Here is an 18,304-nt window from a genome sequence, read left to right as displayed (position 1 = left end):
CGGTGCCACCTACAAGAGCAGTAGCGAAGGGTGCAGCACCCTGCGCCTCCCCAGAGGAGTCGCTCCTCAAAAAACGGCAACAGCCAAAAAACCCACCGTGGCAGCGCCGCGGCCTTCCGACCTGGAGGCCGTAACAAACGGGAATGAAGCAACGCTGCCCCAGGCAGCAGATCTGGCTTTTAGAGAACTTTAAACACCCGTATTATTTTATAAACGATATCGACTGCTCTGTAGAAGGGATTTTGGCTGTAGACAGAGATTTCGAGCCTGCTGAAGCAAAAGACACGGAGTGTGCCAAGTGGTTTTCTGCTTCCCTCTTTGTCAGGCAGCTTCCCGGTTACCAGGCGAGGACCCCCTCAAGCTGGCTCTGTAGGGATCGGCCTGCTCTTTAGCAAAGCATCCTGAGGCTCCGCACAGTAAAATCGCTGTAAGGAAATGAATACGGGGGGAGGCAGAGTAAGGTGCCCTCATGCCCCGTTTGACACTGAACAATTCAGCACTTGTTTATCTGGAGCATACGAGCACTGCTCTGTAGCCTGGTTATTGGGACAGCAAGTAGTGTTCTGGTTCCAGCCCCTCCTAAGTTGGAAGTCAGGCTGCATCCGTTACAGACTATTCCCTTTCTTACACAGTTGGCATTCAGTGATTCTATTCCAGCTCTAAAGCAGTGCAAGATTTCCCTGAGTTTGAGGCGGTATCTCCTGCTTTTCTTTCTATACTGTTATAGAGGTTGAATTAATTAGTCAGGTGTTCCCTCGCTTTCCTCAAGTGCCTTTTGTTTTGGTTTTTTTTTTTTTTTTAGGCACATGCATTCAATGTCAATACACTGGTGCAGAATCAAGACCTTGAACTGTTGCTACTCTAAGGGAAAGAAAGTCTTCCTGCCTGCCACACCCATTAGATTTTCTTCTAGCTCACAGCAGAACCCTGAATCAAAAAAACTATGAAAATCAACAGCATTATCACAATCAAAACTTATGCAAAAAGATAGCAAAATGCAAATTTATTACATGGCTGCATTACAAATGTATTTACTTCTTGCTCAGCTGAAAATCAATTGGAATGTACCACTGGCAATCTAAATGACTAACCCAACATTAAAAAACAGTTAAACTCAGAGATCACAGGCTACCAATTTCAATATCTGTAGGGATTTTTTTCTAAGAAAAATACTTATTTTAAAAAGCCCCGAAGCACTTGACACGTATTGTCACTGACACACATGGAACACCCATGCCGCAAACTGCGGCGCAGCTTTCTAATAGGCAGGTAATCAGTCCTCCAGTGCTCAACAGCCCATGGGACTATGCACATCCTCTTCTTCCAAGTGGCTCTGTGGTCCTTTCCCCTTAAAGCACAGGATGCGAGCTGCTGAATTTATAACTTTACACCTATGTACAATCTCTTCACAGTCTGAAGTCCCATTACCAGTGGTACCTGCTGCTTGTGGTGGTACGTGACAGACGTTTGGTTCTCTCGGCATTTAAACCACCGAAATTCAACCCTTGGATCTCACTTCTGTTTCTAGCAAGTTTTAGTCTTTTCCATTTAAACATGCCCTCATAAATAAATGCACATTTGGTAGAGACTTATCGAGAGCTGTGGAGGGAAGCACTATTCAGTGAAAGGGAAAATCAAGAATCATGTGGGAATCTACGTGTAATTGCAAGTATGTAAATGTACTTAATGCTCACATAACATGTGAAACACAAGCAGGAAACAGCAAGTAACTACTAAGATACTTAAACTAAAAAAACCCCACCATACAGAAATGGGCTATGCTATTGCATTTAACATTCTAACAGCTGCAGCCTGAAATAGCAACTTCAGTTTAAGAAAAAAAAACTCACCTTTGCAAATCTACAGTTGTTTCAGTTTCCTTCTAAAACAAAGTGAAGGACACCAAAACTAATTCAATAAGAAGTTGCTACCATTTATTGTGATCGCAGACAAGCTAACGTCCATCATAGATAGATTGAACTGGATCCAAAGTTCTGTTTCCCTGTCAGATCTCTGTAGGCAGAGATTTGACACTCAGACGCTTCATCAGCTATATAAATTTAACTACCTGCAGAAACCTCTCTTTGATTTGTCTCATCCCATTCCCTCATCCTCTGTGACTCTCATAATTCTCTGACTCTCAAGGCAAGTACCTCCCAGTTTGCTTCAATGCCAGTCTTTCAACATTCTTGGTGCAAACCATGTACGAGAACGCCAGAGGTGTATGGGATCAGATTGCTTCAACTGAAAGCAACAGTGAGATTTTCTTCATATATATGAGCTGATCATCTTAGTTGTCCTTTGAAGTCAGTGAAGGGGAATACCTGCTTCAAGTACATGACACCTCACAGCCTAAAGCTGCTTTCTTTAAAGGTGACTCATGTTTCAGATTACCTGTTTTTTTCCCAGTGACTATACAGAGAAATATACCGACTATATAGACTTCACAGCTCAGACACAGGCATCTTAAATATGAAGGAAACAAGTTCCCAGTGAATAGGCCCAGTGTTTTTAACAAACCATTCGAAAGTATTGAAGATTTTTATTTCTGAGAGCTCATATACACAAACACACTCCACAGCTCTGAAGTTTAAATGCTAAGTATGCAATTAAATAACAGGAAAATTCATGTACATGGCATTGGCCCAAACATGAGAGAAACATACAATTAGGGAACTCCCTCGGAAGTTTTTGGTGAAAAGAGACTGTCATCCATAGCAGTCATTGTGAATAGTTTTCTAACTCCATTCTGTGCATTGAGTCATTCTGTAGAACTGTATTTGAACAAGCAATCTTCGCAAAAAAGTACCCTGGTTTCTTAATTTCACTACAGTATCAGGCAGGTCAGATGATAAGCAGGAAACTTTAATCTTCTGTAATTAGCAATGGTAGAAAAGTAATGCAGGGAAAAAAAATCCAGCACGTTAGAAAGACAAACAATGTTTGTAACAACAATTACTTTTCTCTCTTCCAAGTTGTGTGTTCCATGCTATTCCAACAGTCAGTTATATGAGGTATAATAAAAGAAGCAAAAAGTTAACATTATCACCATTTTAATAAAACTCACTGTATTGTCTGCACTCTCAAAATGTTTCTGAAAATAAAGTAAAAAAATATTTAGCATTCTTGAAATTCTCAAGGGATTTTTTATTAAATAAGCAGTCCTGTTTGCTGCTTCTTTGGAAGCCTCAACATCATTATGCTCTGACGTAAGCCTATCCTTATTACCATCATACAAGTAATCACACTGAATTTCTGTAGCACTGAAAATGATATAAAACAAATAAAGCCTCAACAAAAATATATACAGGTAGCCAGAAAACTAATCCAGAAGGAATTATATTTTCTGTATTGAAGAGTAAACACCGTTATCAGATACGACCAAAACATCCAATTTGTTGGCATGTCTCTTCCACCTAAGACCCTTGAGTAGAAGGTCAAAGTGACTTTCTCGGAGGAATTCCTACAATAGCTTTGGTTTATACTGACCTAGAGAGAATTCATACCCCACACGTAATATCGATCTCGTGGATTTTTGTAAAGCTAATATGGCAGGCAACAAGTAAAACTATACAGGTGAACTTCATGAGAATAATTTAAACTCAGTATTTCATATTCCACATATACAGAAAAGACCTGATTACATTAAGCACATTTACCTTCTGCTATAGACGAGCTCACCCAGACAGATCCCAACTTTCTAATACCTCACCACTGAAGTAGCTGAGTGTCCTCTGTATCTGATGAGTACCAGGCCACATATGGAAAGCCTTGCCAGCCTGCTGTTCGTACTAAAGGTATATCTATTTCACCATGTTTCAGGCACAAAACCTGGTACTATGCTGATTATCAGAAGGTCATTAGCCATAATGGTGCAGCCTTTTGCTGGATCAGTACAGGTACTTATCAAAGAGCACAAACTGGTTTCTGAAAAATTTGTCCAGAAACGGGAAAAAATGGAAACAATTCCATCAACTTCGTACCCTATATGAACCAATCGGTCCTGCTGAGAAACAGGCCGTATTTGCAGGAGAGGAGCACTGCGCTAGCACAAATACGTGCCTCTGGTACCTCAATTAAAATCAGCATGGCAACATACTATATAAGGTCGGCATATTGACTCATTCAAAGCCAATACTGTGAACAGCACCATACTGCCACAGCCTCACTGGCTAGATTTACAGTTAGTCTGGGAAAAATATTGCATTAAAGTAGCTGCACTACTTGCAGTACCCAAGCTAGCTATGTCAGAGGATGCTTTGGTAGCTCTGCAGTACTGCAGGGTGCTCTGTAGACACACTTCTTGCAACAACTGCCATTTCCAAGCAAATTTATATTTTAAAAGTAGCCTATTGTAGGTTCATAGCAGATGTAGATGTAGAATGGTTACGTGGTGGTCAGATGGCAAGGTTGCACAACATCCTGCCCTATGGCGGGCACTCCCCTGACACTTTAAATGGTTGCACACATAGATGAGTTGAGTATGGAGAATATTACACACATCTCCTATACAGTAATCATTGGACAAATTAGGAAAGCTGCAAATACTGCACCGATCTACTTCTTCCTGGAGAACATGGTTGGAAAGAATGAAAGGATATGAAAAGAGAGGTAAAGTTCCTCAGTTTTCACATCCAATAACAATCTTCCAATCTTAAAAAAAAACCCATAAACAACCCCCCACCACCAAATACCTATTTCCTGAATAGGAATGTAAATATTATCACAAGACAACTCAGGACAGCCAGAGTTTAAATAGATATTAAAGTATATAGCACATTTTGAAAAGTGACCTCATATCAACGTATACCAGCTCTGAGTCATCCCACATCAGTGTGATCAGTTTATGCATTAACAGCAATGCTTATTTACCTGCCACTTCAGCAGCACATGAGCCACGGGAGACAAAGGTGAAGCTGAGTTCGTTCCAGTTTACATCAACAGCCAAGGTCAGGTCCTCTGCCCAGCTACCTACTTTTTCACAGAAATTCTCTCCTTACTCACCAGCAATACAGGAGCTGAAAGGTGTAATGTCCTCAACCAGAAGGCACTGAAATGCCTGAGGACACAGGAATTGGCTCCTGTGGCCACTGTACTCTATTTAGACCACTGACCTGCTGCAGGAGCTAAAGCAATTCTGACTTGTCACCCAAGTTGTCTGTGCTAGATGAGGCTCCCTGCGAGAAACTAGCTGACTCCTTTGTGGCCTCACACTTCTTTTTCCTTTGCTGCTTGCTAAAATCTCTGTCTTAATGTAAGAGTATTTTCTCCTCTCAAGCATACCTCAGCAGTACCTTGGCTGACAAACTTCTATGGTCAAATCTTCGTCCTCATTTACTCTTGTACAAATCTGACATTTCAGAGGGTGGGGCCAGAAACAAGAAAAAGGGCACAGGTCAAGTTACAGGAGTAGACTGATGTGCTGGAAAGAATCCATTCTTCCACTGGCTCTGCAGGACTGGCAGTAGAAGGCAGTAATAAAACCGAAGTGGACAGATATTCTTCACACTTGAAAAGATCAGGATTTAAACAGGAAATTGCGCTTTTTTAAAGAATCACTTTCAGAAATAAAACTGCCTTCTGATATTCATCCTGCTATTAAAAAGTCAGATGAAGATATCAAATTACAAGCGAAAGCTGTGAAATTCCACCTGCACGGCTTTCATATACCTATAAAAATGTTCTAAGGGACTTCAAAAGCCATTCAAGAGTAAAAATAAAATGATCCCTCAATGTTAGGAAATGTTAGGATCTGTTGGAGGGTGTAATTGAAGATTCCAGTGAGCTGTGCTGGTGGTGGTATTATTTTTGAGAAATAGTGACTGAATCCTTTACATGGTCAAAATACCCATGTAGCATTAGTCGTAAACAGCACGCACGGACAACCTGAAAAGAAACATCAGGCACCGCCTTTCTTTTGCAATTGCTCCAGTTTTCTTCTTAAGAGGTTGTAGTTTTCCTTGGTGCCAGGTGCCATAGGATCAAGCTTCAGAGAGACTTCGTAGTGCTTCTTTGCTAAGTCAAGATTTCCCCAGCGATGATAAAGCACAGCTGGAACATCAATGAGGAATTTCATTAGCAATATTGTTGAATAACGTGCAATCTTGCCAATCACTTGGAAAACAACATTAAAGCATTTGTTTCCAATGAGGGTCTCTCGCTGGCTGGTGGCACAGTAACTGCTTGTTCTGTTGCCAAAAGCAGGAGCAAAGCCCGGGAGCAGAACTGGCATGGGAATGATGAAGGAATGAATTACAGTGCAGCCATAAACGGCAGCTCTTATCTGGTGAGCTCATTGCGGGTTACAAGCAAAGCATAAATGAACCAATTTGCAGACACTGAAGCGCAGCTACCTCTGGGCTGGATTGTGCAGCCCTCTTGATCTGTCATATCGTGTGACAGCTTTTCTGGTTTAGGGCCCTGTTCTTCTGGCTGGCAGTTTTTCTAGGAAGTAAAATAGAAATCTGCCCAGCAGGAAGAAGGCTCAAAAGATTGCTTTTTCTTTTTAAACACAATGAATATGAAGCAAACAAACAATACAGAAGATAAGAGTTAGAAAGGCTCTTACCCAAATTACCATGATAACTGGCAGCATTTGGATTGGCTTTAATTGCCTTGAGGAACAAAGCTTCAGATTCCTGAATAATTTAGAAGAACAAGTCAGCAAGACAGTATATAAAATAATGCAAAAATTACCCACAATTGTAATTAAAAACATTCCCAAACTATGCCATATCTGTATGATACCACCATATATATATATACACTATATATATATATATAGTAAGCCTGGGTGATCCTGTAGCTCAGGTGGCTACAGCCCCAGAAGACAGTAGTAACACTACAATTAAGTGCCACGCTTTTGCTTTCACAGGCTGCCCTTATTTTAGCAGAGAGCTATTAAGCACTAGTGAAATTTGCAAAGCAGTTTACTTAGTTCTTTTTTTTTTTTTTTGCACAGTTACAGGATTTTCAAACATTACTGAAGTTTTCCCCAGTCAGTCAAATAAAGGATAACATAATCCAGTAACTGAGAAAACTGCTTTTAGACACCTTTCCCTTTAAAACAGTTTGTAGCATTTAAAATGGAGGTATTCCAGTAAACCCCGTTCAAACAGAAGCTTCACTGTGGTTCTCGGTGAAGAGTATCTGAGTGCCTGTTACTGAAAAAATCAAGTCAACTAAAATATGCCTCACGTTTCCTCACAAGTTATCTTTTCCACATTCCTACTGGCAGTCTGCACTCTTTAGGACTGTTGATATCTGGGTACTTCTTAAAAAACCTGAGCTCCCCCAACAAATATTCAGAGAACAATTTACTGCTAAATTTATTCTCTAATTCAAACATTTTTATTTTCCCAAATGATGTTGTTCCAGAGCATATTTCCTGCAGAAGTTTAAAAAGATACACCCCCCTCCAATCTAAATGGAGCATATTTACTCACTTGCATGCAAGTTTAGGTATTTTAGAGAGTGAATTTTACACAGATTTCTATGCTGCGCTGTGTTTTAGGGAGACTTGCTCATTCAGTTTCAATGCAAATGACCTAAAGATAGAATTACCTCAGTGTGGTAGGCTTCCATGTGAATGCACATACTTGCTGTCTGAGGTATGTGAGAACAATAACCTGGGGAAAAGGCCTTTCCTTCGTGCTAAGCTTTTATTACTTACATTCACAAAACACAACACAGGCTCTACTGAGAAAGAAAACCTGTCAGCCAGATTTTTGGTTCCACCATCTTCTCAGGTGAAGCATGAAATAAGTCTCTGTAAGGGGTCCCTCAGGGGACGAGAAACTTCTGATGCCAAGATTGAGTCACTGAATTTTGAGCTTCCCAGTATGTCCAAATTCAAACCCAAACTAAATGCTCCTTTCAAAGCATTGCTGAGCACAGCTGAGGCTGCCATTCTAAAGCCAAGAGAAACTGATGCAGAAAGTGCTTTCATCTTCTCAGGTCAAGGAAATTAAAAACCCTTTAGCAGGACATCCTGTTTCAGGAGAAGGAATACTGGGATAGGAGTGAACACGGAAACCAGATGTCTGGAAATTTAGGGAGTATATGACTCCACCCTCCACGACTCCTGTTCTTGGCAGGCCCCGGCTACCCCGTGCCCAGGTCTGTGATGTCCGGAGGAGGAGCAGCGACTCTTTCATGGGCACCCCCTTGCCATGGGGAAAGAGCTTGCGTGCCCTTGTGAGGTTGAGAGCTGTGCTGGTGGTGGCATGTGCCTCCGGTGGGGTCTCCCAGGCCAGACAGGTCTCAACTGAAGGGTCAGACAAAGTGTGTCCATGGGCAGGATGGGCTCACTAGCCTTCGGGCAGCCATCCTAGGAGAAGGACAACTCTGACTCCAAACCCCGGCAGATGGAGCTCGTTTAGCCCTGTAAGGCATCCATCATCTAAGAGAAGGACACTCTAACCAAACCTACGACCCGAGGTCTTCGCTGTCACCGTCCAAGCTCGCTAGGCCCTGGCAGATGAACCTCAGGTGTAGAGGGTGGAGCCAGTTCCGCGCACGCTGGTGCCTCACCTAAAAAATCCACCGCGCAGGCCTGAAGGGTGCACTCATCGCTTGCAGTGAGCGTGGGAAAAGCCCTTCCCAGATCTTCGTTCGTGAAGCCAAGCCATGATGATGATATGACTCCATAGTTTTAGCATTGCTTTTCCCTGGCATTCTCAAACCCAGACTGTGAAAACTGCTAGATGCATTGGTCTCTCTGAAACCCCACACTATTTAGCGTTCTTGTTCATGTTTTGGATGATGGGACCAAACGCATTTTTCAAAAACTTTACAGATAGCACCTAATAGGAGGAAGTGGTCAATACACTGGAGGGAAAAGCTGATATTTAGAGGGACCTGGACAGGATAGAGAGTGGCAGAAAAGTTAGGATGAACCTCTGGATATCGCCTGGTCTAACCTCCCTACCCAGCGCCATGTTCGGGCAGCATCTCTGAGGACAGAGACTCCACCACCTTTCTGGACAACCTCTGCCAGAGTTTGGTCACAGTAAAGAAGTTTTCTTGATGTTCAGAAGGAATATTCCTTGTTTTGCTTTTGGCCCATTGCTTCTTGTCTTGTCAGTCAGCATCACTGAGCAGAGCCTGGCTCCGTTCTCTGCATTCTCCCTTCAGATATTTATAAACATTGAGATTCTCCCCCTGAAACTTCTCCAAGCTCACCCATTCCCCATAGGAAAGATGCTCCAGTCTCTTCATCACGTTTGCGGCCTTTTGCTGGACTCTCTCCAGCATGTCCATGGCTCTCTGGGAAATGGACATAGGGCTACAGGTGTGGTCTCACCAGTAGAGGAAGCATCACCTCCTTAAACCTGCTGGCAACGCTCCTAACAAAACCCAGGATACCATTTGCCTTCTTTGACACAAGGGCGTGTTGCTGGCTCATGTTCAACCAATTTTGTATCCACTAGGACCCTCAAGTGCTTTTCTGCCAAGCTGCTTTCCAGCTGTGTGGCTCCCAGCATGTACTGCGTCTGGGGTTGCGCCTCCCCAGATGCAGGACTTTGCAGTTTCCTTGTTGAACTTGATGAGATTGCTACCAGACCATTTCTCCAGCCTGCGGCCCGCTGGCCTATCAGCCAGTCCTCCCAATTTTGTGTCATCTGCAAATTTGCTGAGGGTGCACTCTGTCTCATCATCCAGATCAATAATAAAGATGTTGAACAGGACTGGTCTGCAAGAATCTCATGATGTTCAATAGAGTAGTAAATTCAGAGTCCTGTATCTGGGATGGCATAATCCCATGCAAAAGTACAGGCTGGGAGACAGCTGTCTAGGAAGCAGTTCTACAGAAATGGATCTGGTGGGCATGGTATACAGCAAATTGAATAAAAGCTGACAGTGTACCCTCACAGCGAAGATGACCAACCACATCCCAGGCTGTATTAGTAGAAAGAAGTACAGCCAGCAGGTCTAGGGAAGTAAGTAGTCCTTCTCTTTTGTCACCACTTGTAAGACCACATCTGAAGTATACATTCAGGTTGGGGCTCTCCGTTACAAGAAAGGCACGCACATACTTTAGTGAGTCCCGCAGAGAGCCACCAAGGTGGTTAGGGGCTGAAACATAAGACATACAAGGAACAGCTGAAAGAACTGGATCTCTTCAGCCTTCAGAAGAGAAGATTGCTGTCTGATGATACAGAGAAGATGGAGACAGACTCTTCTCCTAAGTCTGTGAGACAGGATGAGACACAATGGATGCTAGCTAGCATATGGGAAATTCCAATTAGGTAAAAGGAAACAATTATTTTTTTACCACAAGGGTGGTCAAGCACTGGAAGATGCTGTCCAGAGAGGTTTTAGAATCTCCATTCGTACAGGTGTTCAAGATTCAACCGGAGATGACCCTGGTTTTGGTCAGAGGTTGGACTAGGTGACCTCTGGATGTCCAGTCAAAATTATTCTATGACTTTAATTCAGTCACCTGAGAATCATACTGAGACTCAAAAATTTAACAAGTCTAGTGTTCTTGCATGAGAGTCTCCTCTTTTCCATACAACCATCCAAGCCTAAAAAATCAACAGTAGACTGGCACTTGAAAGCATGTAATAATCAGAAGTCCCACAAGTTGTATTTTTTTCCTCTGCAAATTTTAGTATTTTGGCCTAAAAAGTAAATCTCTGCTTTCTTCACTAGGTAGGCTAACAGCAATCGAAGTGAAAGATGGGCTGTGCAATTAATTCAGTCTTAAGCCTAAGAGTTGCCCCCTACACAAAGGAGAAGCACTTAATGTAGGGACTCATCCTTAAGCTGCTGAAGCACAATGGGACAACATGTGTAATGCATTCCTAGAAAACTGAGTGAGATAGATTCTCAAAGTTGGCTGCCATTACCATACATCTTCAACTACATGCTGGAAACATTTTTATCAGCACTACTTCTCTCAGCAGCTAGTAGAAGTATACCGGCTGATTAAAGGCTATTTAAGGTGCATCATACACATATTACTGTAGATACAGGGAATAAATATACATTCCAGTACATCAATGATATTTCAAATTGCTGTATCTTGCCAAATCTTCAAGTGTTGCCAAGAAACTTGTACACTGCCTATAGCAAAGGCTTTGGCTAAGCGCACTGCATTCCATCTGCTGCCAAGGCCATGGCACAATTGTAGCCTGGCTTTATTTCAAATTAAAAAAAATGCTGAATTGTTTCAATTTATTATATTTTTTTTACAGAAAAAGCACAGAAATACACATAGCAAAAATAGAGCATACATATTTTCAAAGAACTAAAGATAGTGTGCTGCTTCATCCATTGTGATAAGAACAAGCATTTAAAGGAGAACTCTAACTTGCTATAACAGAGGTTAATTAAAAAACAAAATGAAGCCACCAAAACCAGCTCATCCTTTGTTTGCTTTTGTTTCTGGAACAATAAATCATTCATAAGTAGCTACAAGCAGAAATCATAAAGGGTTAGGGTTTTCTGTCACTTAGGAAAACCATCTTCTACTGAAAATCAAAGTGCATTTGAAACTGAAGGGCAATATTGTCTGCTTATTGGAAGGAAATCTCTCATAACATAGTAAAACCTTTTTGACTCAATGTCTTTTAAAATAAGAGAGAACAAAACCCCCAGAACACATACTTTACGGCAACAGAGCCAATACAGTAACAACTTTTATACAGACACGTAACAAGTAACCTAATAAATGAAATGCCTGAGGTTATACAACACATCAGACACAGCCAGGCAGCCCTCTGAAAATTACCTCCATCACCTTGACAGTCTTCATCCCCTCCCCTTCCCTTCTCATCCCTAACACTCAAGAAATATCCTTAAGAGCCATGCACTTCTGTTTTTACATGGTGGGTGGACAAGAAGTCTGAATTTTCCGTGCTTTATTATTATCATTTAGCATTCTTCCATTAAAAACCCCCTGTGTCTCCAGATGATGCAAAATACACCTGCTAAGATCATAACCTTATCTAGTGAGTCCACTATCCAATTCCCTTAATTTGCAATCCCTGTTTTAACCACCATTTTCAAGCGTCTAGTTAAGTTTTTTGCTTTACACAAACCTACTACTCCATCCTGAACTATTAAAACACTCGCTGGCTCTCTGCTTTTTTCCTGGGCTCAATTGCTCCTTTTGTTTTATTCAGGATGCTGCCTTAAAAGCTTCATTTTTCCCTACCATCATTTCTACTTTGTGTCCAACGCATTCTCCTGCAGCGTAATGACCTTTCAGACCTAGCAATCAAAATCACTACCTCCTTTTTTATTTCTTAAATGCACTTTAGCAGACTTGCTTCTCCTACACCTGGAGAAGTTTTCTAGCTCGTTTTCAACTTATTTTTTCTACTTATTTCATTACAAATGCTCTTTATTCTGTCATGCTGCATACTCTTCTTGATGAGAAACTATACAAAAATCCTCTATTCTTTCACAGTCATGACTCACCAAAATAACCCTAGCAATTACCTCCTCCATCATCTCATCCCTTATACATTCTGGATGTCAATTTGTATCCTTCTAGAACTTCGTTAAAGTAACCTAAAATAGATGGTTTATAATGGTCTCAAGTGGAGAGAGAAAAGAAGTAAGAACATACAGAAAAAAACCAGCCAGTCTAAAGAAACAGTAATGGGGTGTCTAACAGCATTACTTACAAAAACAAAAGCAAGTGCTGGGTTGTCACTGGCTCACAGGACTGTAGAAATTTAAGTGGACACAGTAATTTGTGGAAAAATGTATCTATTCTGAGAAGTTTCACATCACAAAATCTTACTTTGCATATACTGAGAATACTCCTTCAGTGATGCTAACATTATCACCATCAAAAAGCCATCAAAACTCCCAAAAGCAATAGTTCAATAAATAATATTTTTTTATGAATACCAAAAACTTCTTTGATTATTAATTTATCTCTATCACATACATAAATCAGTGACTATAGAGTCAAATAAAATAACTAAATATATTAACTGCATATGATTTATTCTCTGTCAGCTCATCCAATTCCTTTTGAAAAAATAGCTAATTGGCATCAGTTCCATTACATTTACTACTTGTAAATTTAAGCACCTAATGCTGAGGTACCACTCACAGGCTGGTCCACTGCATCCAAGAAAAAGATCAATATCTTGCTCAATGGAGTTTTTCTTCATAATATTCTGGAGTTACCCAGGTATCCCATCCTCAATCTTGGAATAGCAACTCTGTGTATCTCTATTTTAGATAGTGTCTGATGCAAAGAGACTAGAATTCATATCGGGTAATGGTAAACCTTGCTGCCTTTACATACCAAATGCACACGGACTAGTGTATGCCATACAGTTTTAGTTCCTGAACCAAAATCAGAGCTGGCTCTCTCTGTTGGCAGTGAAGCAATACAAGACCCTAACTGCCCTCTAGTGTGCTTAAGAGCCTATTTCTCCTCACTGACATAATTTAGGGCAGCAATATTCGTGCCCAGACATCTAAAATAAGGTGGGATGAACTTAGGCTAGAGTGACCTAGCAATGCTGTGTCAGAAATGGGCACTGCAACATGATTATCTAAGTCCCAGTCCACAATGACGTCCTCAAACAGTTTCTACCAAAAACCCACACATAGTTTAAACAGGAAAAAAACCAACCAAATCCCAAACCCAAAATCCAACACTCAGAAAGTTCTAGTCACCTACCTTATATTTTTGCGATTTCCCCAGCACATTTGCCAATGAAAACATAAGGGAATGGTCATTAGGTATCAGTTCCAGGGCCTCTCTTCCAACTGCTTCTGCTTGAGCTAGATTACCTGGGAGCCCATGCCATGGAAAAAGAGAAGGCATCTTTTAACACAGCCTTTTTCACGCTGCAACCACACGTATCGTACGAATAGCTGATTACATGCATTTTTAAAGAAAACCAGGTATCTCACACACACAAACATAAAATCCTGCAGAATAGTAGAATAGAAACCCTTCATTTTTTGTTTTCAACAGGTAACACCTTCAGCAGAACAAGAAAGCACACATTCAAAACTTTTGACATTTGGTCTGTAATAGAACGTGCTTGCACAATGATGGTGTTAAAATAAGGATCTGAAATTAAATTTATGGGCTAGATTTCAAGTGACACTTTAAAACTATTGAGTCAGAAGTTATTCATGTATTTATAGAGAGTGTCTGGGTAGCCAAAGAAGAGGCAGAGCTCCTACTAAGACAAATATAGATAAAGCTTTAAGATTTGCTGGACACTGAATTTCTCATTGTAATATCCAAATAGGCTTATACCTGTGTTATCAAGCAATATAATCATATTGTTCCAAGCCAAACTATGCTCTGGTTTCAGAACTGTAGCATTCCTCCATGCATTCAGTGCATCTATATGGCGATTCAAATCTGCATACTGAAAAGAAAGAAGAACCCAGTAATTTCACTCTGTTTTGCTTTACTTTCCTATCATGCACTGAACACACAACAGTTGCCAACATCTTGTTCCATTCTAGTTAAACTTGGTTTTATAAACAAAATTAAGAAATGGAAGAAGAATACCACGGTAGTATGAAAGGTAGAGTGCTATATACTAACTTTATCCGGCTTTTCTCTAGGAGTCAGGTTTGTTTTCAAATCACCATATGCCAAATAGGATAGGGAGAAAAAACAACATACAATTTAGGAATCTACTCAAGAGTAAGTAAATATTTAATATAAATATTTCCAAGTGTGTAAATGGAATTTTTTTTGCATAGTTCTATGACATAGTAATATACTAATGACTGCAAAACACTCTAATATTAGGCAATGATTGATAAATATCTTTTGTTTATACCTCTTTAAATGAAAAAGTAGGACTACCAAAGCTTGTATGGAAGGAAGTATACTGGGAAAGCAATAGGAAAAGCAACCAACAATATGAACCCTGAACTATAAAACAAGCAAACTGGGATAACTATAAGCATTTAACAGTACAGAAGAATTATACACACACACACACACACTCCTGTCATAGCTGTCATTTACTCAAAAGCACTTACCAACCGCCCTAAATTATAGTAGCAATCTGGATATTTTTTCCTGTGTTTAATTGCTGTCCAGTAGCTTTGCTCTGCCTCTTCAAATCTTCTTAAACTGTTCTGTACTATTCCTAGATTCATCCATGCAGCAGCAAAGTCAGGTCTGGGCAAATTGAGAAGAAAAAAAAAAAACCCCAAGAGAGAGGGCAATTGAGCATATGGAACACAAGACTCTATTGTATAATTTCTGCTCAGCTGATGCAAAACACTATGTAGCATTGTTCTGAACATACTGTATTTGTACAGCTAAGGACAGCAACTCCTCTGCTTCTTGGAGCTCATTTCTTTCTTTCAGAATATTTCCAAGGTTGTTCATAGCATGTACGTATTTAGGATTCAACCTAAAATGTAAAATTTAAGAGATGACTATTATGTACGGGATATGTATTACTGTATGCAAATTGCTAGCTCTGCAATGCTGCAGATCATGAAAATGAGTAGCTAAGCATTTTCTTCATGTTAAACGTGAAAGCAGTTTTAGGAGAGTTCATTAAAGCAGTAGAATTCCTGATACCTTACAGCTTCTCTGTAGTATTTGATTGCAGCACTTTGATTTCCTTTGTCAGCCAGGTTTTTGCCAACATTGTAGTGCACCTGAAAACACAGATGAACAGTCTACCAAATGCTATACAGTCAGATACTTTGTGGAGCCAAGATGCTAAAAATTCTTACTCCAAATAGAAACAGTCAGCACTTGTGTCATTCACTGCTGGCTTTTGTTGTAGGTGGATATTTAAGACTGGACAATAGATACAAGTAACACAGCAAGACAAAATCTGAGGAACAAATTAATAACTGTTGCAGCTATTTAAGAAAGATTATTCACTTTCTCATTTTACAAATGAGGTCGCCACACTTTCCACAAGACACTATATGGAGACCTCCTGCTCTTCATTTCATTGATTTGTTAGATAAGTAAGAGAAAGTCTGACTCAAATCAAATCCACCACAGCAGAAGAAACACTACAGTAATGAAAGTGTTGATTAAACTTTGCTTTTACTATAGCAGAAACCAGAAGAAACTCACCACACACACAGAATATTGCCTTGGGATAAAAATGCATCAAAGAGCATTTCTGAAATAAAAACAATGTGCACAGCAACATGTTGGGGACCTTGCCTATTAAGAAAGTGAAGAATGAAGGAAGGATCTAGAGCTTTGAGATACAGCTACCAGGAAGGAGACGCATCATCGGAACTTATGGCAAGGACTAGATAGGAATAAATCCATTTCAGGACAAATCTGAGTTGGAAGCCATCTCAAACCCTACTTTAAGACAAATCTCGGAAGACTACATTACCTGGTCAAAGGGAAGACTCCAATTTAGAAATAACAGAAAAGTACTGTGAGTACTAACTCCTGAAAAAAGACTTCTCACTCAGCAAGTGTATCAGAACTCATTAATTAAATTACCTTACTATTTGAAATCCAATTGTATATACTTCATCTAAAACAAACACATGCTGTAATTTCTTCTGTTCTTTGAAAATATATTTGAAATCTTTTCAAATGCAGGAATTACTTCAGATTGCAGTACAAAAAGATAGGTTTGTAATGCATTTAGATAACTCTAGTTCACCTTCTCCATTCAAAAAAGGATTTTATCTTATATATCCATCAAAGTAAAATCTTAGTTGTATTTAGCACAATGGGACCTTATTGATCCAGCTCACACAACTATGCTTGAACCTAATTTTTATGGTAGTTAATTGTTGAATTCCATCTCTCTATGGTTCTGACTATGCAGTAACATCCCATCAACAAGTACAGTTAAGAACATTTCTGATGCTTTCTAGAATGACTGGAAAAGTGGTTTCACTGGTTTGAAGTGGTGCTCTTCACAGAGAATAAAAATGCTTTAAGGCTTACTAAGCATACACAGAAGCAGCTGCTCAGGCTGTAAGATATAAAATAACACACAAATTCAGCATCCCATAAAAGCAGTTCTAGCACAGCTTCCAAGAAAAAAAATAATCCAGGCACTTCTGTTGTACATCCATTAAAACATGACAAGGCCCATGCCAAAGAAGCAAGTAATGGTACATATCAAGACACAGCAGTTCATAAAGATCAGTTGACAGTATAAAAAAAAAAAAAAAAGACAGAATAACACTGTTTTCCAAGGAGTCATTAAAGTAAAATGATACACCTTGAAAGAGGTTTCGTAGGACTGAATTCTATTCGTGTATCTCTTCCAGAAATTTTTCAGCCCACTATGAAAGTATTCTTACTAAAATGGATTGCTCTGATTATATATGCTGAAGTTTACAGACTTTAAATTTATTCAGAGCAAATAGATAAATTGTGGCAAAAGAGAAGAAATAAGGGAAGATTTCACTCAATAATATATATAAGCCCTTAACACACCTGACTTCGCATTTCAATATCAGCAAACAAGATTACAATTAATCTGATTCAATTCCTTTCTTTAAGAAGTTTTACAGAAGTTTGGGTGGTTTTTGGTTTGTTTTTGGTTTTGGTTTTTTTAGGGTTTTTTTACATTTTACAAGTCATAAGCGTTACTGAAAAAAAAATTGATTAAAGACTGGAGACAGAGTATATGACACAAAACTTGGTATACACCAACCACTCAGTCTTTCACATGTCAGCTGTCTTATGTTAGGAAACAGTCAGCATTTCACTTTCTGATTCTCTTTTTTAGATCTTTTAAAACATATAACTTCCTCATATCCATTTCTAATCTCAAAAGCAGCAGCAGAAAGAATGTTTTTCTCGTGTAAACAGAATTGTGCAGACTGCAGAAACCTGAGAGATATCAATCCTCTCAAGTCAAAACATCAAAAGAAATATTAAGTGTACGTGTATATTTTGTGCACTGACCTAAAAAGGTGTATGAGTGTCTATTAAAACTGATAGCAAAACTATTTAAATAGTGATCATTTTCGATGGTATTTCTTCTGTCCTCAGATGTAGTTTCTGTGCAAAAGGAAATGATGTTTCTATACAATACCTCTCAAGATAAAGAGCTCCTTGTTGTATGTAGGTTTCCTAATTTTCCTTCAAGTGAAATTGTAGCTTTTGTTCCTCTCAGTATGGTGGTGACAGAGAAGGGAAGAAAAACTAAAACATACCAAAAGAACTACTCAGCCCACCATAACTATTCAATTACAATGGACTATAATACGCAGTAACATCCTGCTCTTAAGAACAGAGCCAGCAAAGGGTTTCCAGGCACACACTCATTTGAGACGTGCAGGTGACTGTTGCCATACAGCTGTCTCTCTCACTTCACTGGCCCTGACAGAGATATGCTGT

At 39.8% G+C, this 18,304-nt stretch overlaps 1 protein-coding gene across 1 annotated transcript; it reads right to left on the bottom strand.

The window, feature by feature from the left end:
* Positions 1 to 5,899: 5,899 nt before the first annotated feature.
* On the bottom strand, positions 5,900 to 15,621 carry LOC104491575 (transmembrane and TPR repeat-containing protein 4; the record flags this gene model as incomplete). The annotated part of the gene is made up of 7 exons (XM_010134025.1): positions 5,900 to 6,051; positions 6,569 to 6,638; positions 13,655 to 13,767; positions 14,246 to 14,360; positions 14,989 to 15,130; positions 15,261 to 15,368; positions 15,542 to 15,621. Coding segments are annotated over 7 exons (780 nt in total), but the record flags the coding sequence as incomplete, so codon positions are not given.
* Positions 15,622 to 18,304: the final 2,683 nt, after the last annotated feature.

Source organism: Buceros rhinoceros, unplaced genomic scaffold (assembly GCF_000710305.1).
Source record: "Buceros rhinoceros silvestris isolate BGI_N320 unplaced genomic scaffold, ASM71030v1 scaffold22060, whole genome shotgun sequence".
Lineage (NCBI taxonomy): Eukaryota > Metazoa > Chordata > Aves > Bucerotiformes > Bucerotidae > Buceros > Buceros rhinoceros.
The sequence above is the reverse complement of the archived record's forward strand: the minus strand, read 5'-3'. Positions and strand labels throughout refer to the sequence as shown.